Raw genomic sequence first — 25,664 nt, forward strand, 5'->3', positions numbered from 1 at the left:
GATGGGCGATATGGTGAACTGGGCAGAGACCTGGTGTTCTGACGGAGATGGAGAGGCTCAGGGAGGATGTAAGGGAAAGACTGACTTGAAAGATTCACTACTGAGCCAGGCGTGATGGCACACGCCTTTGATTCTAGCACTTGGGAGGCAGAGACAAGCAGATCTCTTAGTTCAGGGTCAGCTTGATCTACAGAATGAGTTCCAGGGCTATCCCAGTGACAGAGTCTCAAAAAAAAAAAAAAAAAAAAAAGCATGAGAACAACACCAACCAACCAGAGCTCCCAGGGACTAAACAACCACCCAAAGAGTGAACATGGGCAAACTAATGACTCCAACTGTACGTGTAGCAGAGGATGGACATAGCAGAGGAGTTAGTTTCGGAACAGAAATCAAGGGTTCTATTTTTGGAAGATGGGTACGGTGGTGCCTGGCTTTAATTCCAGCAGTCAGGAGACAGAAGCAGGAGGATAGGCTCAGGACCAACCCAGACATAGGAAGTTCCAGGACATCCAGAGCTTTGTAAAGAGACCCTGTCTCAATATAGATCTAGCTTGTATATACTAAGATCCAAGATTCAAGTCAGAGTAGAGATGAAATAAAATGAAATGGACCAGGGCTGTCCAACTTCTTTGTCACATGCAGCATTGTCTGGGACCTAAGATGGCACATTTTGCAAACTGTGGCTCTGTGACTCCTCTAAAGTGAGTTTGTTGTGCTATTATTTTTAAATGTAAGCCGTGAAAAGGGTTTATTGATCTGTGCCTCTGTGTGTCTTTTATACTGACATTTGTAAAATAAGCAGCATTTTCTTGTCTCCATGCCAAAGTGTCTTAGAAGTGAAATCAACATGTCATTACTGGAATCAATAAAACCGTTCCTAGAAGCCAAAATGTGCATCACCAAACACAGCCAAAACACACTGTGTTCAGCTCCTCTTGAGCAGTATGCCCGGCATTAAGAGTATGTTTTCAGCACCTATTGATCTTGATGGAAGCCTCACTGTGAGGTATTATCTGCTTTCTCCAAGACTTCAGAGGCAGCATCACGGGTGTGACTAATGATTCTTTCTTTACAGGGATGTTTACAAATTAGCTTTGACACACTATTTAAGAGGTGGTCTTTCAATCCAGCCTACACTGAAGTTCACCCACACCATCCTTCACATCACAGAGTGTGGTGTAGGCTGGGGTTGCTCCAGAAATGTTTACTTGGGATTTCCCCAAATTCTAGTAATATAAACTCAACCTCACCCATGCTCATTATGAGAAAGATTGGCTGGTAAAGTTTTATCTCCTGAAACTATGCTGCCGTTTTCCTTTTCTTATGGTAACTATAGAAAAGCTGAGGAAAAGCTTAAGCCTTGGACTTACACTAAATATTACCAACTAAACACATGTCCATTCATAGTTTGGATGCGGTGACGGTGGGAGATAGTGTATGTCTCCAGGTGAGAGTGAAGAAAGGACAGTGAAGGTTACTTACTGGTTTGAATGGTTGTTCCTCTTGTGAAAGAGATAAAAATTCCTTCACTGTACCCAGAAGTCTTGGCTGGGTGTTTTGATTTAACATGGTTCCGTAATAAGATGTGCTTGTATCACCAGACAGTAAAAGGATTTTTGATGGTTATTTGTTTTTCATGAATAAGACTTGAACAGATGAAAATCAAACCAAGGCATTTGGTGGCAGCAGTGTCAGAGGGTCTGAAAAAAACGGCCACCTCACATGAGTTGCTAAAGATTTCAGCAACCCCCCCCCCAGGGTGCCTGACCTTTTAGTCTGCAGCTGCGCATGAATGCCTACTTTACATACGCCTTGGCTTTCTGAAGATCTGGAGAAGGTGAAAAACAGAACAAATATTGAGGAATCCTGAATTTGGCAGGTTTATGGGTGGGCCTGTGGTTTGCAATATTAGGAATTTTAGAAAATTCCAAGTGAACACATCTTTTGGGGCAAACCCAGTCAGCCTACATCATACTCTTTGTGATGTGAGACATGATGAGGTATTTAAAACCCAGCCTCTAACTGTGGCATAATTATTTGACCTATTTTGAAGACATGGCATCTTCTACCACTCTAATCTATTCTTCTGTAATATATTATTTGCTAATGTCACGTTTTAGTCTTTACATGGTAATTCAAGAAACTAATTCTTCTTCTCTCCCCCCTCCAGGAGCACTAAATCAAAAAAATTGGGGAAAGAAATATCCAATATGTAATAGCCCAAAGCAATCTCCTATAAATATTGATGAAGATCTAACACAAGTCAATGTGAATCTTAAGAAACTGAAATTTCAGGGCTGGGAAAAAGCATCCTTGGAAAACACCTTCATTCACAACACCGGGAAAACAGGTAACATCCATGTCTTTTGCCTTTGACAGATTTTCATACTGAGAATATTTTTAGATGCATTTTCTTTTAATAACACGCTAGGGATTGAATAGAGGCTGATAATAAAAGGCCAAATGGAACCAAGTCGACATTTTGAAAACTTATACAAAGAAAAGTAACCATCATGCAATGTTTTCTTGAGTAATGAAAGTAGCCTTGCCATTTGATAATGCAAAAAAATGTAATGAAACAAAAAAAATGTAATGAAATTTTCCCACGTGGTGTATAGTCAGACACTTGGTCAGTATTTCCATGTTGGGCATCAGAGTTTGATATTGGATGCTCAGCTTCATGCTATAGTCAATATTTGACTAGAATAAGATTATTGATTATAACTCAATTTAAGGAAACCAAGTAATAGTCTTTTGTATGAGAAATTTAAAATTATAAACCAGGAGGTACTTTCTAGGTATCTTTTGTAAGATTATCTCCTTCACGTAAAATGTAATTCCTTAAAATTCAAGAAAATTCTAATAAACAACATATATAAAGAGGCAATAATTTAAAAAATATGACATGTTTTCCTTTTGGCTATTTTGTTTTGACATGAAACAGTTTGTCAGGTAATTGTATAAACATTGGTGTATATCTTTGCAAAAGTTAGAAATAATAATCAAAATTATAATAGCAGATCTGTTAATGTGGTTTATAATGAACAAATTTTGTCTGTATTTCATATTAAGGTAATATAACTAATAAATATAATAATTTGATTTTGCATCCTATAGAACAGGGATTTTTCTCTATCAGTGACTAACTAATAAGCACTTAATATTATTAATGAATACCTAAGAAAATTTTTGTATGTCACACTATAATTCAAATATAATAAAAGTAAATCTTGACAATTTAATACCATTTTGTGCATCTTAGAAGCTGTGCTTGTGACACTTGGTCTCTGCTTGGTTTCTTTTGAGGTGCGATGGTTAAGTACTTGTTCCTTACAGTCTATCTGTTGGGCTTTATCAGTGGTCATTGATGACACTGTCAATGACAAGGTCAACCTTGGAGGCCACTTGCCTCATCTGTTACTCAGTTGTCTTATATGTAACAGAGGTTACCATGGGTTTTGCTCCCCAAGTTTATGTGAGAGTCGAGGAGCTAAGAGGTATAACAATTGATATCCTTCCAGGAACTTCTTAAGTGACATATGTTGACAGTCATTGTTTGCATTATTGACGTTGTGCTTTACACTATTATCATCAGTGGAAGCTTATGTCACTATCTGGTAGCCAGTGTATGGGATTTAGTCGCTAGCACCCATGACAACTGTGGTTTCTGATTAGCAGAACAAGGACTACTTAAAACTGACTGGTTGAGTGGGACTTGAGGGCAGAGTTCTTATTCCAATGGTATACAAATACAAATATATCCTGTTTCAAATATGAAATGATAAAATTCTTTCATCCGATGGGTCTTCTCAACTGCTTGCCTGAGACAATTTGTGGAGACAAACAGAGTATGGACAGAAAGTAGAGATTAAATGGAGCAAAAAGGGGGTGGGGGGCAGGAACAGGTTATCCGAGAAAGCTGAGAGCTCTCCCAGGGACTTTTCTTCTGACCAGCTCCTCTTGCTCCCTTTACCGTGTTCCATTATTATCATCAAGTACCTTGAGGCCAGAGAGCCTCGGAAGAATGGCCATCTCGGTCAACCAAATAGATTAAGTGGGCTGGCTGTCCTGTGGCGAGAGTTGAACTATGCTCATATCTCCAGGGTCCTTAATTTCTGACATTAAGATGCATTAAGTATGTGAATAAGAGGACAAAGTTGAAATGCAAACGACTTTAAGTCTCAAATCTGTCAAGTGAGTTTTATCTTAAGTAGAAGGAGATTCAGTTACATTCATAATTTTGGTGTTCAGAAACTTACGTGTAATATTTTGGGGTTTTTTTCTTTTCATTTTTGCTTTAGTGGAAATAAATCTCACCAACGACTACTATGTCAGTGGAGGACTTTCAGAAAAGGTCTTCAAAGCAAGCAAAATAACTTTTCACTGGGGAAAATGCAATGCGTCATCTGAAGGGTCGGAGCACAGCTTAGAAGGACAGAAGTTTCCACTTGAGGTAAGGTGGCAGCCGCTGCTGTCAGGCCTGTCATCTGCGTCTTCGAGAGTTTCCCTAACATAGCATTTGGCTTGCTGTGTAGTTGAGAATTTAGAACACACAGTTGTGTCTTGATGCCTTGATCAATACAAGCTCTCCTTCCAAGACTGGAATCTCAATAAGCACAAGAACCATCTTTCCTTTTCTTCTTCTATGTGCCCAGATTGCAACGCACCAGCTCATCAATAAATGCAGATGAGGAACTGAATGAATAAAATAATAAAAGGGGAGAAGTCATCAGCGTACAGCAGGATGATTTCTTCGCGTCCTCTAATTTCTAGCACAAAAACTCTTAAGCTGCATACTAGAAAGAGTTATAAGTATAGTAAATGATGTGTAAAGATAAACCTTTCAAACATTTCTCTAAAGTGCTGAGCTCTCTGGGAGGTAGTTTGTTTTGTATTGAAGCCTTTAGTTGTTTATTTTCTGTATTTTATTATTCAGACTACCAACAATAATTGTAGAGGTGGCTCAAATTTCATGTGTCAAGATTTATTTACAAAATTAAATCTTGAAACAAGGAGCCTAATTAAATACAGTATGATGGAGTGTTAGACCTTGTGAAAATCATGTTTTGAATGAAGTATTTATACCAAAAGTTTCATGCTGGGGTTAGGAAACCAAAAGTTTCAGCTAGTGACTCCAATGTCGCTATAGCAACATGGGAAGAGGAGATGGGAGACTCCCCAGAAGCTCTTGGGCCAGGTTCCTTGGAATAAGCAACAGCAAGCAAACAAAAGACCCAGCTTCAAACAGGTATCCAGCTTCAAACTCAGTATCCAAGCCTGTCCTCTTTCTTCTATACCCATACCATGACACGCCATTGTGTGTGTGCACGTATGCACACACATATTCGTCTATGTGTGTGTATACTTATACCCTTCCCAACTCAAATTGTTTTATCCTCTTAATACATTAAAATAATAATATGAAACTGGAATAATCAGCATTATTTTTCCAACTTTGCAAAACAAGAAAACTAATTATACAGAGATTGGGTTAAATGGCCCAGACCGTACCCTTAATTACATGATGCTGTCCAAAGTATTTGATTTGTTTTAGCTTCCGTCCTATGAGGAAAGCATGTTATATGAAGTTAATTAAAGAGGGGGATAGGTATGTTACTCCTTAAGACCATTCAGAGAAACCATGAAAATGGGAAGAGCAGCTCTCCTGGGCTGATGGCATTACAAATGCCTCTGGTTTTCTTCTTTAAAAATCCTCAAGTATGCACTATAAAACCATATTACCTCAATAATTCAGAGTAGTTGTAACTAATAAAAATCTAAACATTAGGGGGTTTCCAGAGGGGAAACCAGGAAAGGGGGTCACATTTGCAATTTAAATTTAAAAAATATCCAATAAAAGAAAAAAAACATCAAAACATTCAGGGTGAATTCTGGCAAAGAACCAAAAGGCCATTTAAACATGCAGACAATTACATTTATGGATTATAACCAGGGAGGATTACATATTAACTATCCAGAAATAAAATTATATTTATTAAATGTTGTTAAAGAAATAAAAACCAACTATTTAAAAACATAGCATCTCACTTCTAAGATTTATGCTTTCATGCAATATTACCTACTTTTTAAATGGCATTAAAAAAAAAAAAGCTAAACATAACAGAAGCCTTGAGCAACCAAAAACTACAAAGGAATGTACACACTAAATTCTAAATAGATATTTTGTTTAGAGGATCGTTTTGGAAAGCGTGTTTGTTGGCTTGTCTGCTTGCTTGCTTTTTCTTTCACCTATTGCTTTTTAAAGACATAGTCCAGGCTTGAGTTGTAGCTCAGGGATTAAGAACTGTGGACTGCTCTTGCAAAGGACCCAGTTCCATTCCCAGCATCAATGAAACGACCCACAAGTGCCTGTAAATCCATCTCCAGGGAATCCAGCTAAAGGAATGATAGCAACTGCACATACGTGCACATACGTGCACATACGTCCACCAGGATATGCACACAAGCACATAATTAAACATAAAAAGAAATCAAGTCTGAAAAGTTGACTTAGTGCTTAAGAGCATTTCTTGTTCCTGCAGAGGACTGAGGTTCTGTTCCCAGCACCCACATGGAGTCTCGGAATCGTCTGTAGCTCCAGTTCCAGAAGGCCCTTTTCTGGTTTTCTGAGTCACCAGACATACACAGGTTGCACTGACAAGCATGCAGACAAATCACTTCTACACATAAAATAAACATAAATAAGGCATTAAGAGTATTATCTATGCAGTTGTGCAAATAGGGCCTCGAGGGAGTATCCTAAAACCTACTCATTCCTCTTCTCTCCTCCCTCCCTCCCTCTCTTTTTCCTCCTTCCTTTCTTCTTTCTTCTTATATTCCTTATTTTATTCCTTTCTGTCTTTCTCCATTCATTTATTCCTTTGTCTCCCACAACCCGTAACAAATCTTCTGAATTATTTTTACAAATTACTTGTGCTTTAGGGCAACCTCAAACCACCATTCTTTCTTCATAGCTTATTAAATGACAATATATTAGTCTCTCTTTAATCTTAACCTCCTCCAATCTGTCTACACTCCTATCCCTGGCCTATCCTTGTGACTGTTTTCTAAAGGGCACTGGAAATTTCCCATGGCTCCTTGGTGTGACTGCTGCCTGCTCCTCCAGCCTCCTTCCTTACAAGGATCCCCTGGTACCACAGAGAATGACTCTCAGTTTCCCATGCTTGTACTCTCAGGGTCTCCTGAGGAGAGCAACCCCCATCTCTTCTGAACTTGCTCAGCTGGGTTACCTTCTCTGAGAAGGCACTGGTGGCACATCATAACCACGGGCATCCTGCTGACTATGGTGTCTTTCCACTATCAGTCCTTCACTGTTCGCAGAGGTTTTCTACTCTTGCCAGATTCTACCTTTATGCACTGATGTTGTCTGGATTTCAGTCCGTGGGCAAGGAACACATTAAAAGCTGGAATAGAGCCTGCCGTGGCTGAGCATCCAGAGCAGAATAGATGCTCACAAGAGCAAGCATCACAGCAGAAGCCAGGATAGGATGCTTAAAACACTTGGCACTTTAGCTACAAGCAGAGTTCTTTCGAATTTCAGTGCAAGAACAGTAAGGACACCATGATAACACTCAAAATTGCAGCAATGCCCCTTTACAAAAGGAATGCTCACTCAAGAAACAGTGAGCTTTAAGTTTGTACAGTTCAAGCAAAAATAGTTATAAGAGCCATTGCCAGGTTTTTACATTCAATGATTTTACTTAATGAATTATTATTATTATTATTATTATTATTATTATTATTATTATTATTATTATTGCTATTCCCTTTGTAGTATGTACTGTTTTAGGGAAGATTCTTTATTTTCTTCTATGTCCAAAGATACAAATGGTAGCAACTTACCTAAGTATATCTGTAGTTGAGAAGTCATTTAAACAACACAGAGAATATAGAACTGTAGAATCTGTAGAAGTTTCAGTAGAATTTATTAAGCTGGTCGGCTTCTCTGTTACAGCTCTTCCCCGGCTTGTGTGAAGTGCTTCTAATAAAGCTCTCATTACGTTCACAGATGCAAGTCTACTGCTTTGATGCGGACCGATTTTCCAGTTTTGAGGAAGCAGTTAAAGGAAAAGGAAGGTTGCGGGCTTTATCCATTTTATTTGAGGTAATTATTGGACATGGGTTTACAACAAATCTCTCCCTGAGTTGTAGCGACCGCCAGTTACATATGTTAATATAAATACTTTTACAAGCTGAGGATCATAACCATAAGGATCACAGGCGGTCATTTCCGAGGAGGGTTGCCTTTGGCTAGTCTGTTTTAAAAAGGACTTGTATTTATAGCTGAATAGATCTCTTCCAGCTAGAATGGATAGTCCTAAGTACAGATATGCCCATCTATTCATGATGTGTCTTAATCCATAAGTAGTAACTGTAAACCATGGCATTTCCCATTTTTCTTTTCATAGTGTAAAGTGTAAAGTCATCTGACTTTTATTTATTTATTTTTTACCTCGCTGCTGGAAAAAAAACATATTTGGGACATACTGTTCTTTATACTCATTTTGAATGTATTGTTAATCAATTAGTCAATTGTCAGATTCTGTTTTCATAAGTGCCATTCTTCTCTAACAGATTGGAGTTGAAGAAAATCTGGATTACAAAGCCATTATTGATGGGACAGAGAGTGTTAGTCGTTTTGGTAAGCTGTTCAGATTTCAGATGAACACCTCTGAGTATCTGGAAGATGGAGAGGATATTGTCTTTACAGATGAATGCAATACACTTGGCCTGAATATTTCACTCAAAGTAAAGAACCATTTATAAGAGAATTTTGTGCCATAACCACTATGCAAACTTGGGCATGGTGGAACATGCCTTTAGTCGTAGCATTTGGGAATCAAAGGCAGGTGGATCTGTGTGAGCTCAAGGCAGTGTTAATCCATATGTCAAGTTCCGGGGCAATCAGCCAGAGCTAAAGGGGGAAGCGTCCTGTCTCAAATAAATTATTAATATGTTAATTAAAGTTTAATTTATAGGCTATCAGTATAAAAAGAAGTCTGCTATTCTCTAAATTGATTCTTAAAAAATAATTTGATCGTAGTATGCTTTTAAAACATTCATCTATTCTGAGTCTGCATTGTACCTCATTTTAAAAACTATATGAGACCAATTAATTTTACAAATACTAAATTTTGAAGGGAAGGAGTCTTTTACTTAAGTGGACACCTATGCCTTCGTGGATTTCTTGGCAGATGAGTATTTCGAAGAGGTAAGGTATTTGCGAGAAGAAGGATGCTAACACTGAACAGGATGGCGTGTGCTTTCTATTAGTCTGCCTGGCGGGTACCTAGGTGGGTCTTGCCATCTGTCACAGCAAATGCTTTTGACAACACTGGTGACAGGCTAAAAACCCATGGTTGCTATTTTCCTTTCAGTAACAACCCACACAAACAATATCCACCCTCCCCTGGTCATCGGTAGAGTGAACATTATTGCTTTCTAGAAAGCTACCAAATCTGAAACTAGAAACAAGACTCACATCGACCCCTTCTCGAAGGAAAACATCCAGCCTACGATTGATTTTACTGAGAGTCAGAACCGACTCACATTTTTAGAAGTCAGGAATACACATTCCTGACGCTTGCAGCAGGGAAGTCTGCTCCACCATTTCTCCTGTAATCAAAAGCAAGGTCCAGCTGACTGGAAGTCCACCTAGAAATAAAAATTCAACACTAAATACACATGCTATTCCATGAACTACACTTAATTTTTTTTCTCAATAAGTCAGAAAGCAGATTCTAGCCAACTGAAGGAAGGGAACCGGGTTGGACTTCAACATTTCCATCAAGGTGTACAAAAACTAAACCCAGACTATATCTGTGTTTTACATCAGTATGCATGGGACAAGATAATCAAGCTATTAACTCTAGCTTATGAAGTTATAGAACCTTCTTTATTTTCTTTTGAAGTCTAGACCATCTCCTAGAGTATAGTAAACTATGGAATTCTAATTTGTGGCTGCTAAGCTATTCTTATAGGGAATCTTGACTATTGAAAGTAGTCCTTACCCTTAGACAAAGAGACTCTAGGAGTGCACTCCGTCTTCCAAATCGTGATCCTCAAATGGAAGGTCTCGTTAGAATGACATATGCTGCTGCTTGTTCAGCTGTAGGCCAGGCCCAAGGATCTGTATGCTGAGAAATCTTTACAAGAAGTCCTGGGGTGGCTTCGTAAGTGCCATTGTTATAAGTAGTAGTTGGTTTTTAAGTCCCCAGAAACTTCTTTCCCTTAGTGCTTGGCTGTACTGTGGTCCTCAGTTCTCTCTCTCTCTCTCTCTCTTTCTCTCTCTCTCTCTCTCGCTCTCTCGCTCTCTGTCTCTCTGTCTCTCTGTCTCTCTGTCTCTCTGTCTCTCTGTCTCTGTCTCTGTCTCTGTCTCTCTCTCTCTCTCTCTCTCTCTCTCTCTCTCTCTCTCTCACACACACACACCCCTCACACACACACATCTATTTTTCTCTCATTGCCAACATTCCCATGGAGCATAACACACTAGCCAGCACCCATTGTCGTCACACAGGGAACACCACACAGTTGGTGATAACACAGTAGCCAGAAAAAGAGACATCATTCGATGGCAATCAGTTGATGTTCACACTATAGGTACATCAGGGTGCTGCCCTCTTAGTAGTCATCACACTATGGCCAACAAAAGAAAAGAAAGAATGGGTCTGGATTAAGGAGAAAGAAATAAGCATCCTCTTTCTAATTTTTCTTCTTAACCTTCTTTACCTTTAGTGTTTGTCCACATTCCAAGGAACATTTGTGCCCCACATCTCCACAGAGGTCTCACAACTGTGTTCTCTCTGCCCTGCCTTAGGAACTTCTGACATCCACCCATCATCTCCTGGGTACCAGACCATCAGTTTCTTCCTCTTTATTTGATTAGTATATTTCTTTATTTGATTAATATATTCCACAATCACATTTTCATAAGACACATGTAGAAGAAACTTCATCTTTAGTAGATTATTTAATCACCAAACAATCGTCTTAAAAGCAGGAATCAGAAACCGGAGAATACCCACAGATTAACAGGAAGATTCTGATCAATTCCTGAGAACTTAAATTGAGATCTGAACTCTGATAATTGTTGTTTGATATTATAATTTAATCACATTTCTTTCTTCCATTTCCTCCCTCCCAACTCTCCCATATACCGCTCCATATAATCCAGGGCCTACTTTATCACTAATTGCTATTTCATGCTACCTATGTGTATGTTTTCAGACCTGGCTACTTAGTACTGAATGACCAATTGATGTGCTCATCCCTGAGAAGACCACTTCTCTTGCTCCCAGCTTCCCTCCGTTCCCTAAAGTTAATTGTGAAGTGCTGAGACCCCATGGGCTTTTTCCAGTCCTACTTCAACTCTGACCTCTGATGACCTATCTCATCTTGATATTGGACATTTCATAGGCATCATTAGTATATTAAGCCAAGCAAAATGTAGACTTTCTAATGGACTAAACTAAGATTTTATTTGACCTTGGAGAAAGGTAATTCAGTCAAATAGGTTTCTATTAGCTTTTCACAATCGCATGGTCAGCAAGACTTCCCATCTAACAGTGACATTTCTCTAGCTTTTTACTCTTCAAGACTATTTGATTTGTAGCCTGTGTATCATATTTAACCTTCACAGTCATTGTTCCAGTTCAGATGAGCAGCACAGAGAACAGATCACGCCATGAGTTCTAGCTCTAGCACTGGTCTTTATAGTGAGTTTCAGGACAATCAAAGTTACATACTGAGACCCTGTGCAAAAAAAAAAAAAAGAAAAAGAAAAAAAGAAACAAGCAGATATCATCAACAACAAACACACACACAAGCACAGACACACTGACAAATGCACACACAAACACAATACGCACACCCTTCTGAGATTTTTAGTTAAGAGTTTATTAAACTTGTAAGTCAATTGGGGAAAATCAGACCCTACCACAATATTGAAATTTCAAACCCAGGTCACGGTCCTTTCCACCTTTTTAAAGATTTTTTTCTCATTCTTTCTAGACTAGATTACAATATAGATTCTATTTGTATTTCATATTTGTTGCTATCTTAAACCATGTTGATTCTGCTCTTGACAACCTCTGGAAAAGGAAATATCAATTCACTTCACCACAGTGACATAGCAACCACACAGACACTCATGTGGTTGGCCGACACAGGACTCCAGTTTCCTGTATTTGTTTATTGTTTTGTTGGTTGTTTGGTTTGGGTTTGGTTTTTCTGTTTGGTTTTTAAGAGAGAGAAAGGTGATGAAGTGGAATGTGGAGACAGGAGGGAGAAGAATCTGGAGAAGTTGGAGAAAGGGAGGGAAAGAATGTGACCAAAATATATTGTATGAAAAAAAATGCAAAGAGAAAAAATAGGAAAAAATTATGTTACAGAAGAACAATATTTTTGTTTAAAACTGGTGTAGAAGTACAATTGGTATTTTTTGTATTGTTATTGTGCACAGTGACTTTGATTAATTCACCTATTAAATTGAAAAGTCCTTTAAAATGTTTCCCAATATTGAATGTTTAATTCAATTTTATTTTGAAGCACACATATGTGGTATATGGTAAAAATAATGCTAAATTTAAATGAAAAAGAAGACACTTCAAGCACACATTAATTGCCTATGAAGATAATAAATGTTTTTCATCTGCTGATAAGCATACTTAATTTCCTTGCCTTACAAATTCTTACCAGTGTAATTTTGTTTGTGCCCTTAACTCTTCTCCCTTTTAATTCTTTAAAGCATTTCTTAAAAGACAAGTGTTTATTCAGAATACAACAACCATAAGAGTAATATTTTTATTATTTATTATTTTCCACAATCTTTGAGATTGTTCTCTACTACAACTGAATTTTTCTTAATTGTCATTAATAGAGTTTTGTTGTGCTTCCCACATAACAAAGTGTTAAAAGGATGAAAATGTCCTAATATATGAGAACAATACAACAAAGGGCAGAGGGGCATTCAACCGTATTGATTTTCAAATTACAAAGAATCCAGAATCCAAGGAATGCTGGCTCAAACACACTTTAGATTTCTTTCTTTCCCATTTTCCTGGACTGTAATCACTTAATTACTTTTCCAAGAGTTTCCTCAGTCTCCTTTCTTTAAAAATATTTTTTTCAGAGTGACTACATGGTTCTTCTGGCAATTTCTGTGGGAGTGGTAACCATTTTGAATACTGCCCACTTTTTTAAAAAATAGTTTTTAACTGCAATAGAACTACACGTTTTCCCTTCTCTTCTATCTCCACCAGGCCATCCCATGACCCCTCCACTCTCAAGACCATAGTCTGTTTTTCTTTAATTATTACTGTTAACCACATTTACAGTACATATGTGTGCACATGTATGTACATGTATGCAACAACGTTGGTAAGTACAACCCGATGAGTGTGCTTTTGTTGTTTGTGTGTATGTGCCTTTCAGGAATGACCACTCTTCACTGGACAGCTGATGAGGGGCTAAACCTGGATGGGGTTCATTTTCCCATTTCATAGAACCCACTGTCTGCCAGTGGTTCTTTGTCTAGGGGTGAGACCCCATGACCTTTCCCTCCTTTCTTGTTAACATGCTCATTAATGTTGTCATGGTTACAATCTTGTTCCTGCCACCATTTCTAGGAGAGACTATTTCTGAACCAACATCCTGGTACTCCGGATCTTAAAAACATCTCTGCCTCCTCTTCTGTGGCGTTCCCTGAACCACAGATGCACAGCCACGCTCTTTGCAAATTGTGACAGTAACAATTCCTATAAACCCCAAGAGCTCTTCTCCTCAATGCCCCTCAGCCCCATTCTTAAAGAGCATCTACTTAAGTAACCCACACAGGCCTCCAACTCTCGATCCTCCTCCTCAGCCCCACAGGAGCTGGGATGGAGTCATGGGCACTCATTCAGCACACTTTCACTTTCCTGTTCTTCACGTTCAATAGCACACAGAAGTGATGAGATGACACACCCTTGTCTCCTTCTTGGTTTCTAGGGGAAGCTCTCAGTAAGTGGCCCTTAAACCAACGCTCAGTCTTGGCTTTCAAAACTAATTTTAACAGTATAGGCCTTTGTGTTTCATTCTGTGAACTGGAATTTTATTTCAAAAGATGCAGTGATATCTATTGAGGTAATCTTTATGTCTTTATCCTTTTACATGAAATCATCTTCTTTCAGCATCACGTGGCGGACAAGATATCTCACAACCTATAGAGATATATTTAAGACAACTAGTTGGCTCTCTTTATATATTTACATGTATATACATATATGTTGCAAATATATGTTATACACACATACGTATGTATACAGCCTTAAACTTCAATTCTAACTAAATAGATAAGTAAGACTGCGTCCTTGTGTTATAGAAGCTTTAATAACTAAGTTCCAGTGTTGGGATTCCTGCTGAGCTGTGTATCATTACTTCACAGGAAAGCAGGCTGCCTTAGAGCCATTCATCTTGCAGAACCTCCTGCCAAACTCCACCGACAAGTATTACATTTACAACGGATCACTGACATCCCCTCCCTGCACAGACACCGTGGAATGGATTGTCTTTAAGGATACAGTTAGCATCTCTGAAAGTCAGGTAATCTGGGAGGTTTGCATAATGAAGTAATTCGAAGCTACTGTAGAAGCAGTATTCTGTAGCTTTGCGGCTGTGCAGAGTTTTGGAGCATTACTGAAGCTTTCAAGCAGGCGTGTTACATGATTTGGTCTTCTTTCCAGCTGGCTGTATTTTGCGAAGTTCTCACAATGCAACAATCCGGGTATGTCATGCTGATGGATTACTTACAAAACAACTTCCGAGAACAGCAGTACAAGTTTTCCAGGCAGGTGTTTTCCTCATACACTGGAAAGGAAGAGGTTCATGAAGCAGGTATGTGCTGACATATCTTTTTTTCCCCATTTCCCTTGCAGAATTGGCACAGAAGGTTATTTTGGTGTGGTCGGAAATACACAAGACTTACACAGCTTCTGAAAGGCTTAAATGAACTTTTTTCTAGCTTTAGGCAAGCAATTTAGCTGCCCCAAATCACAGTTCCCACATCTACAAATGAGAATTAGAAAACTCCATTCTTCCTCTATGAATTTTTTACAGGTCACAATAAAAGAGGAAAAAAAATCTGGTAAGTGGAAGCAAGTTTTCCTAATCCCACCATAGCCAGTTAGGCAATCCAAATTCACTATAGAACACGTGCTGGACTAAAGGCTACAGGGGGAGGAATAAGAAGCTGAGCTCTTCAGAGATTGGGGCATTGGGGCGTCACATCTGAGAGGAATCATCACAGGTTTGAGCTAGAGACGGAAACATGAACTGAATCTCTCAACATGAGATTATGATACACACACCTCTGTTGCTGGTTCCAAGAAAGAAAGAAAGAAAAAACATTTAAGCATCTACTATACTGAATTACTATTAATAAACAAAAATGTCCTTGGTTTTTTTTTTCCTTTGGGGGAAAATAAGTTTGTCTTTGTGATAACCAACCGGTAGAAAAAATGGTGGGTGTTTGGATTCCTTGCGTGTGTTCTGTGCCTTTTCTGACATAGTCAGAAGCCCTTACATAGCCACATGACATGCACAGTGGTATGTCTAACTTCCAACTGTCTGTTTCTACGGACTGTGGTAGTCCATGAAGAAAGAAAGTTGCCTTCATTGTGGGGACTAAGGCTTCCCAAACCAGATTCTCTTCTTTGATTTCTACCCTGCACTTACATTTTTGTTATGAATGATATTCATTTAATAATCAACTTCATTTTAAATTAAGTATCAATGTTCATGGTTTTATTGTTTTAATATAACATTTAGAATTGTTATCCAACAAAAAGCATGACAACTTTGTCAAATAACTATATCTAGTGTCACAGTGGTATTCAAAATAAAATGTGATTCCTGGTAAACTGATTTTTATAGCCATAACAAAGTCTTTAATAGTGTTCATGGTGAATAATAGGTAAATGTTCTGAAAACATGAAAATGAAACTTAACCACCTCCCTTCCTAAAATACAGTAGACAAAACAACAAGTTAAAATAGTACTTTTTCCATTGTACTTTAAATCACATTTTATCAGAACCCCAGATAGCACCTCAGTTCTTTAAGAATATGATCATGTCTGTCACTGAACATGGGGTTGTTCATGCTTGCTGATACTAACGCTAACCCTTCTTCAGCAGTTCCTTCTTTCTCACTGAACTGCCTGCGGTCCTCTAAAGCAGGGAAACCCACTTCTCAGGTCCCATTGCAGATGTTTGCTCTGTGCCCCATGCCACTCCCTGCTCTGCTCCCGTCTTCGCCTACTCCTTCTTCTCTGAAGGTCAAGCAAGACTCAGAGACCATCTCTCACTCCAACTATGTCTGCATTTGTCCCAGCCAAGGGACTGCCCTCGGGTGGCATCATAACCAGGAAATTCAATGTAAACGATCTGGACTCTGCTCAGTACGCCGAAGTTTCTGTTTCACAGTCACAAGCAGACTATAGCAACTGTCCGTGTTCATGACTTCTAAGGCCAGGATGTAACTACATATTTTATCTCTTTACATGCATTTCTGAGCCAAACCAAACCGCTGAACATTCACTGCATGTCTGAAGGAATCTACTTCCATACGCTAAAATGCATGATGGTGCTTGATAAGTATACTCTGTACTGTTCAGGGTGTTATCCGGATGTATAACACTGAATCACCATAGGACAGTGTAGTTTACATAAGGAAGTTAAAGACTTAACTTAGTAGTAATCACAATAAGCAACAGTAGGTACCCACTATTGGGTAGCACCCCCTGCCTAGAACCTAAGTCTATTTATACTTAAGCCTCACATCACTCAGTTCATGGCCAGCATTCCCATGGTTTATGGTTTGGGAAGCTGACAGTGAGTGATCTGCCCCAGTTTAAACAGCTCGAAAGAGGAGATGCCAGTATGTGACCTCAGGTGTCCCTGACTTTAAAGCCTGCCTTAGCTCTTTCCACTCTGCCTAATATTTTGAAAGTAATATTACTTTGTAATAAAATCAGTGACCTTACAAAACCAAGATCAGACAGAGGCAGTAACCGCGGTCTCTGTGCCTCTTGGTATCCCGAGTTACAATAAGTCAGTGACACAGTTACTGTGGAAGGCAGGCGGGTCTCAGATGGAACACACGGGCATCACTCTTTCTCCTGTCAGCCGTTCATGGATGTTCTCACACCGTTCTGGCTGTCAGGTGGTACATACCACATATTTGCTATTTGTTCAAACAGCAGAACTAACTAGGAAAGGGTGCTACTGGAAAGCTATTCGTCTAGACTGGAAAATCTTCTATTTCCTGTCTTAGTCGCTGTGCCTTTTCTCCATCCTTGCAAATGGACCTCTCTGCTGAACGGTCCTGGTCCTTTGTGTGGCCAGGCTGTCTGTCATTGTCTCCCTTCAGAATTTATTCTCATGCCTCACTGTCTTGATAGATTTTCACCTTTCACAGTTTACTGTCATGGAATAAAGGAGAGTCACTGACCTTAGGTGCAGACTTCTCTCTTTTTTTATTTTTATTTTTTATTTTATTTATTAGATACTCTATATTTGCATTTGATATGTTATCCCCTCCCCCCATCCTGTTACCATCCCCACTCCCTCTCTACTTGTCTTCACAAAGGTGCACTCTCTCCTGGGCACCCTCTCTACCTCAGTGCCTTGGCTTCCCCTACATTAGAAAAACGTGCCCTCAATGGACCAAAGGCCTCTTCTCTCATTGATGCCAAACACTGCTATTACCCACTGCATATGCAACTGGAGCCATGGGTCTCTCAATGTGTGCTCAGTGGTTGGTGTTTTATTCCATGGGAGTTGTGGAGGGTTTGGTTACTTGATAATGTTGTTCTTACCATGGGGTTGCAACCCCTTTCAGTCCTTTTTTTTTTTTTTTTTGAGCACCTTCATTGGGGTCCCTATGTTCAGTCCAATGGTTAGCTGCAAGCATGCTTAGTTATATCTGTATGAGTCTGGTAGAGCCCCTGAGGAGGCATCCGTATCAGGCTCCTGCCAATAACACTACATCAGCAATAGTGCCTGGGTTTGATGGCTGCATATGGGGTGGATCCCAAGATGAGGCAGCCTCTGAATGATCTTTTTTTCAATCTCTGCTTCTCTATTTGACCTTGTATTTCCTCCCCTGGGTGTTTTTTTCTCCCTTCTAAGAAGAACTGAGGCATCCACATTTTGGCCTTCCATCTTTTTGAGCTTCATAAAGTCTATGAATTGTTTCTTGAGTATTCAGGCCTTTCTGGGGCCAGTATCCACTTATCAGTGAGTACATACCATGGGTGTTTTGGAACTGGGTTACCTCACTCAGAATGATAGTCTCTAGTTACATCCATTTGCTTAGGAATTTCATAAAGTCATTGTTTCTAATAGCTGAGTAGTACTTTATTATGTAAATGTACCACAATTTCTGTATCTATTCCTCTGTTGAAGGACATCTGGGTTCTTTCTAGCTTCTGGCTTTTATAAATAAGGCTGCTATGAACATGGCAAAACATGTGTCCTTGTTAGATGTTGGAACATCTTTGGGGTATATGCCCAAGAGTGGAATAGCTGAGTCTTCAGGTAGTGCTATGTCCTATTTTCTGAGGAACCGCCAGACTGATTTTCAGAGTGGCTGTACCAGCCTACAACCCCACCAACAGTGGAGGAGTGTTCCTCTTTCTCCACATCCTTACCAGCATCTGCTGCCGTCTGAGTTTTTGTTCTTAACCACTCTGACTGGTGTGAGGTGGAATCTCAGGGTTGTTTTGATTTGCATTTCCTTGATGATTAGGAATGTCGAACATTTCTTTAGGTGCTTCTCAGCCATTCAGTATTCTTCTGTTGAGAATTCTTTGGCTAGCTCTGTATCCCATCTATTAATAGGATTGTTTGATTCCCTGGAGTCTAATTTCTTGAGTTCCTTGTATATATTAGATATAAGCCCTCTATCAGATGTAGGATTGGTAAAGATCCTTTTCCAATCTGTTGGCTGTCATTTTGTCTTCTTGACAGTGTCCTTAGCCTTATAGAAACTTTGCAATTTCATGAGGTCCCATTAATTGATTTGTGATCTTGGAGCATAAGCCACTGGTGTTCTGTGCAGGAAACTTTCCCCTGAGTGTATGTGTTCTAAGCTCTTCCCCCTTGTTAAGTAAGGAACAAGAGAGAGAATAAGTTGAGATTCACTTGCTCCTTAGCCTTTGGGGCTGCAAAGAACATGTACTGTTGGCAACAGGCACAGCACAGTTGAGAAGCTTTAGATTTCCAGACCAGGCAAACTCAAGATCTTTATTTAATATTCTTTGAAAATTTTTAGATGCCCAAAGTCTTCAAAAGAATGTATAATATATAGTCGAGATTCATGATAAAGGACGGTTTTTTAAAAATTGAATTTTCAAAACAGTATCTCTGTCATAATATAATTAGAAAGTAATTTTTTGGTGACTGAGAAAAAGATACAGTGAGTCTATTTAGTTCCCTCACTTGAACTCTGTCACTGTTCAGTTAACAACAATTATTATATTTGACAATAGTGTGTATTTAGCATATGAAGATAATTATATAGTAATCTTATTGTATAATGTTTTGTGTTTGCTGAACTTATAAGAACTGAGCTCCATGCTCTCTGCAGTTGAGAAGGGAGACTTGGGAATGTTTTTGAAGGGGAGCATTTGCTAATGAGCTGGACCTGCTCTCCTTCTTCCTTAGAGACAGTTGGCATCTCAGTAGGAACTGATTATTATGACATTTGCATATCCATCCCTGGGATAGTTCTCTGGGTTACGAATGGACCGGTCTCCCTTCTATTTGAAGCTGAATTGAGGGTAGAATTCAGGTTTTGATTTTTAATCTAATTTAATCCAAAAAAAAGGCATTCCGTGGGTACTATGGTTAAAGTAAAAATCTGAGTAGGTTCACAGAAGACACTAAAAATTTGTTTTTAATGTTATCATTCAGAATTGACCACTGAACACTCAGTGTGCTTTTGGACATCTCACTCCAATTAAAAACATTTTGTATCCCATGATACAAAGGGATATTAAATGAATCTCTAAGAAAACATTTAAACTGTCACATAGTTTTCTAATATTTAGTGAAAATGTATAAAATCATTTCCTCAATCTTGGACAATGAGGATATACTTTGACATTCGCCTTTATAAATATCTGACCTTGTCATTTTGGTTACAAGGAGTAAAAAGAACAATACAATTGTCAGCACCTTGCTCTTAATACATACATTGAAAAATATGTGTATTTTCAGTATACATACCGGCTCATGGCACAAAGCATGTGACTCCATTTCCAGGTACACTCTAGGATGAAATCCCAGACCTGTTTCTTTCTTACATCAGCTTTTCAGCATTTGTTTCATCAGAACGTCAATGTTCTGCTTTTTTACTTTGACGTAAGGCTACCATTTCTTAGAAAAGCACTTACTTCATTGGGGCATCATAAGGTGGAAACGGTAAATTCTAAGACTCACAGGATGTAGTAGGGCCATCTGATGGGGAAGGATTTAGTAGAAGCTACCTTCTGAATACTAAGTACTATAGATAACAAGTTAAACATGAATACAGTAGGAGAAGCTCACATTTTTCCCAGCCTCTCGGGTACCATAGGCTTTCTTGCTCTTAGCACACAGGCAAGACTCTCCCATTGAAGAGCAGGGGCTTATAGGGGCATGCAGAAAATATAACCTTAGCTTAAGGATCAGAGAGCATTTACTTCCAAACTCAGCACCAGTACTTGATTATATAAAAATCACAAAGGTGTTAATGTTATAAACCACCATGTCTTCACCAACAAAGTGAGAAGAATTATAGTTTGTCTCCTCAGAGGGCTGCTGTGAGACTCAAACTGAGCTAAAATTTGCAATGTACAACCACACCTCAGATGAGTGAACTACACACTCCGTGACTGATATAGTTGTCACATGTCACACACATGAAGAAACAAGACATCACAGTGAAGAAATAGAGCTTTGCAAAATTTGCATGGTGAGCATTTAAAATAATTATGAAATATAGTCTATATATTAGCCAGCACTGCAATACATTTAATGTACAAAATTAAAAGCAGTGGATTATAGTGTGCTTTTCAAGACAGAGCATGTTGGGAGTATCATTGTAGCACAATGTATCCAACCCATGTAGCATAAAGGCAATGAACTACAAGACCTGTTCTGCCATTTCCTGGGGATGTCACTGTGAATTATACGTTAGCAAACCTACTTTCTGGGAAGTCAGTAGTTGTAAACAGTGTTTGTTAGCATCACTCCTAGACAGCACTAGCTCTCATTATAGTCAGGAAAGGATTAAAAAAAAGATCATCCACATTATTGACGATTATGCATTATGAACTAAACTGCTGATAAAGTTGTTCCCAATCCCCAGAGAAGAGCATGAAGTATTTGTACACTCACAGTGAGCACATGACAGCATTTAGACACTCCCCTAGGCACACCTACCTAAACTTCCATACCTTTCCACAGCTTTAGCCATAATTCATGCAACTCAGAATAGGCTCCCTCCCTCCTGGCAAACTTCATGTGTTTCAAGACACACCCTAGAACAAGGAAGGCCAAAGAGAACTCAAACCTAGCTGTGCCCTCTGCATCAGCTTGGTCAACAGAGATTTGTCACAACCAAGAAGGTCACTTGTATTTCTCCTCCCCATCTTTTCTGACATTTTTTTTCTTTTCCTGCCTTTTTCTGTTGGCTTTGAGATGCTCAGAACTTAGGTTGGTAACTCTGTAGTTCTTTCTTGATGTAATACATGTTCTTTCCATACAAATAATAACTAAGTAACTGCCAAACTTTACAGGACACTGTGCAACCTTAAGTGGATACATGTGGCTTTTGATGAGTCAGATATGGTCGGATTAAAGGTTGTTTATTTGGTTCTGGTTTATTATGCACTTCTCTGTGAGTGAAGTCTGGAATTTAGAAACTAAAGACATATCAAACCTTCTGAATGTCAGTCTTAGAAATCTACAACAGGGATGAGCGTCCAATATGCAGGAGCAACCATTGCACCTACATGCCAGTATTAACCAGATCCAGCTTGGGTGGAAGTTTGGGATTGATTTTAATGCAGAACAGACATGGGTCTCTGATAAAGTTGATATGGTTGGGAGCCCCTTTTTCTGTGATGGCACTTAAGCCCTTTCTAGAACTCTATATGTTCTTCATGAGCCAGGTTCCCTGTTTTAGCCACTGTCCCTTAAAGACTGAGAGGCTGTGATCCACATTGAGTATATCTTGTGGAAATGAAATAAAAGGCAACATTTTCTTCCAGTACAGTTGATGAGAACTATACATGAAAATTATAATTCTGTTACTGTTTAACTTTGTGTTGGCATTTTTTAGTATCTAAACACATACTGATATAGAAGGGAATTAATTCTAGAACTTTCAGTCCAGATAATTGGCTGCCAAGAGTTTACATATTTCTAATAAAATTATTACCCAAATTTCTGGAGAAATTATTCAGTGGTTACAAGAACCCACTGCTAAGAGTGCCTAACAGGCTTGCAGAGGCCCTGGGTTCAGTTCCCACCACTAATGCATGTGCGCTCATAACCACCTACGATTCTGGCTAAAGAGCATCCTCACTCCTTTCTAGACAGCACCATTGTCTTCATGTAGTGTGCACAGCTCCACATACACTACATATTCATGTAATCTAAAATAAAAATATTAGGTTAGCTGAGGCTCATGTTACTAAATTATTAGTTTTTGCACAAATGCCTATGGCTAACAGCTGATATCTGATATGGTGTGATCAGAGAACCTTTACTGGCCAGAACTTGCAGATTTGAGTGAAAGACAGAATGCCAGGCAAGCCCTCCATGTGATTTTGGAATGAGAGATGAAGGTGAAGTCATTCTAGGCAGGGACATGGGCAGATCCAGGCAGCTGAATGAAGTGAACTGAATATGCACAGGTCAGTGATGATTCAAGCTTGCCCTTTTAGGTAGCTCAGTGTTCATTGTATGTAGCTTGATGTTGTGGGGCTACAACAGAACACTTTTATTTTTCTCTCTTTTTTTTAATTGGATGTATTTGATTTACATTTCAATTGTTATCCCCTTTTCCAGTTTCCCCTCCATAAACCTTCTATTCCATATCCCCTCCCACTGCTTCTATGGGGTTATCTCCCTACCCACCCATTCCCTCCCACTTCCCCACCATGACATTTCCCTACACTGCAGCATTCAAGCCTTGGCAAGACCAAGGGCTTCTCCTCCCATTGATGCCCAACAAAACCATCCTCTGCTCCATATGCAGCTGGAGCCATGGGTCTGTCCATGTGTGCTCTTTGGATAGTGGTTTAGTCCCTGGGAGCTCTGGTTGGTTGTTCATATGGTGTTGTAAACCCCTTCTGCTCCTTCAGTCATTTATCTAACTCCTCCATTAAGAACCCCATTCTCAGTCCAGTGGTTGGCTTCTGCTTCTGTATTTGTCATGCTCTGGCAGAGCCTCTCAAGTGGCAGCTATATCAGGCTCCTGTCAGCATGCACTTGTTGACATCAACAATATTGTTTGGGTTTGGTGGCAGAATATGGTCTGGATCCCCAGGTGGGGCAGTCTCTGGATGGCCTTTTCTTCAGTCTCTGCTCCGTACTTTGTCTCTGTATTTCCTCCTGAGAATATTTTTGTTCCCCCCTTCTAAGAAGGACTGGAGCTGAAGTCTTATCTTACTAAATTATTGGTTATCAATTAATAAAAAATATATTTTTTGAAATAATGTTTTTTAATGAAGCTCAAGATATATGTGTTTCAGAATACACAAATAGAGGTGAGTTAGTAAGTTAAGGGGAAATATTCCAGGGAAGGAGAGTTTTTTTTTTTTTTAAGCCTTACGGATCCCTCCTACTATAGAAGCCACCTAAAATGTGTACATATTTAAAAGGAGTTTAAATTGAGAAACCATATTATGAAGGTGACAATACTCCAACTAGACATTGTATGCTACCAAATAAAATACCCAAGAATTAAGAAAGAATTCCATTGTTTTGAGTTGTTCATTAGCAAGGTCTGATAGGATTCCTAAACTTCACGGGCAATGGCCATTTCTGTTCATTACACGCCAGAATTTAACAGTAAGATCCTATTGCTGAAGACACCAAGTGCATATGTCACTGAACATGAAGCAATCAAGCTGGTGCTCAGCTGGAAGCTTCAGCCTCCTGGCTTCAATTCATACTGCTTGAAGGTGCCAAAGGGGAAAAATAATCATCATTTTCACCAATCTCTGCATCCTAAAAGCTACAATAATGACATGCCTGCAAGATATACCCATGGTTATGATAGGGGTGCAAACGTTACAGATGTAATCAACCACGTTTTCAAAACTGGACTTAAGGCTCCACAAGATGGAACTAATGCATCTCCTACATCTCAACAAGACCGAGAACCTCTAGCTAGGTAGGCCCTGGGCCCAGGAGAAAAGTCTCTTTATATTCTTCTACTAAATAAATGCAGCAATAACACAACTTCAAATGGCACATTGCCACAGGCATAGAGCAGTGAATGACTCAACCTGCATTGGAGATGTTCTTTGTAGTGTTTGGTAATTAACATGGAAATCGGCAAGTGGTTAACAGGTAGAACACGAGAGACCTTGGAAAGCCTAGCTTTCAACGGGATGGCTCTGCCACACTGTCCACTTGGGGCTCAAAGATCTGTGCAGAAGGGGAAGAAAAAGGATTCTGAGAGTCAAAGTCACAATGAAGTAGCGTCTTCCAGCCACAGCAGAGCAGGGGCATTTAAGAACCCACAGATACCATGCCAGCGCTCACGAGACCTGCACAAGCTTGAGCCCAACAAATCCCAGTAGAAAGGTGTGGGAATGAGTATAAATCTCACTTCCAGCCAAGTATCTATTCCCAGCAGAAAACCGCTAGGAGCAAAGATGCCAGTTTTCTTCAGTTGAGTGCCACTGTGTTTTAACTACTCCCAAGACGGGTCCCATGCCCAGGAGTAATCCGCAACACAAACAGGATTTCACGATTCTAAGAGAAAAAAGACATGGCATTGAGTGTTTAGAAAGGTGATGATCTACAAATAGTTGAGGAAGAAGAATGAAGAAATAAAAAAGAAACACGTAAGCCCAAACTATTGAAGGAATTAATATAGTCCCATCCATCATAAGTAAAAAGGCTAGAAAATGAAAACCTGACATCAAAGAAGTTTAACTTCCTTTGAAAAGTTTCACTTCATATTGACCCACACGGTTAATATCTGAAGCATCTCCTATTTGTCTCTAGTAAGATCAGACAGAAGCGGACAAGCCAGAGAAGCTAGATAAGAATGCTGTGGGTGTTGAAAAAGGAAATAAAAAAGAAAAGAAAACGTAAACTGTAATGCTGGGATTTCAATACCACACTTTACAAAAACCCTTATGAGACAGAAAGAAGAACACAAAAGTATAAACAGGGAAACAGAACATTTGTTTGGCACATACCAACTGATACCAAGGAGTCATTTGATTACTCCCAAAGGCATACAGAAGGGAAATTGCACTTAATTTCCAGGTTCGTTTTACTGCTGGTAGAATGCTAACCTTGAACTTGACGGCACCTGTTCTTTCTGTGTGGACTGGTGAGGTCAGTCAGTAGAGTTCCTGCCATATGAGCACTCGTG

General features: G+C 39.3%; 1 protein-coding gene across 6 annotated transcripts in view; it reads left to right on the forward strand.

Annotated features, from left to right (window-relative positions):
* Nucleotides 1–25,664, forward strand: part of PTPRZ1 (protein tyrosine phosphatase receptor type Z1) — a gene marked incomplete at its 5' end in the record, with an annotated part of 180,400 nt that overhangs the window by 86,587 nt on the left and 68,149 nt on the right. For all 6 annotated transcript variants that reach the window (XM_080936118.1, XM_080936119.1, XM_080936122.1 and 3 more), the window contains 6 exons: nucleotides 2,171–2,350; nucleotides 4,302–4,453; nucleotides 8,030–8,125; nucleotides 8,596–8,662; nucleotides 14,444–14,601; nucleotides 14,742–14,892. In XM_080936118.1, coding sequence (XP_080792244.1) covers nucleotides 2,171–2,350; nucleotides 4,302–4,453; nucleotides 8,030–8,125; nucleotides 8,596–8,662; nucleotides 14,444–14,601; nucleotides 14,742–14,892 — 804 coding nt within the window. The remainder of the gene's footprint in view (nucleotides 1–2,170; nucleotides 2,351–4,301; nucleotides 4,454–8,029; nucleotides 8,126–8,595; nucleotides 8,663–14,443; nucleotides 14,602–14,741; nucleotides 14,893–25,664) is intronic.

This window comes from Micromys minutus (genome assembly GCF_963924665.1).
Source record: "Micromys minutus genome assembly, chromosome: 23".
Lineage (NCBI taxonomy): Eukaryota > Metazoa > Chordata > Mammalia > Rodentia > Muridae > Micromys > Micromys minutus.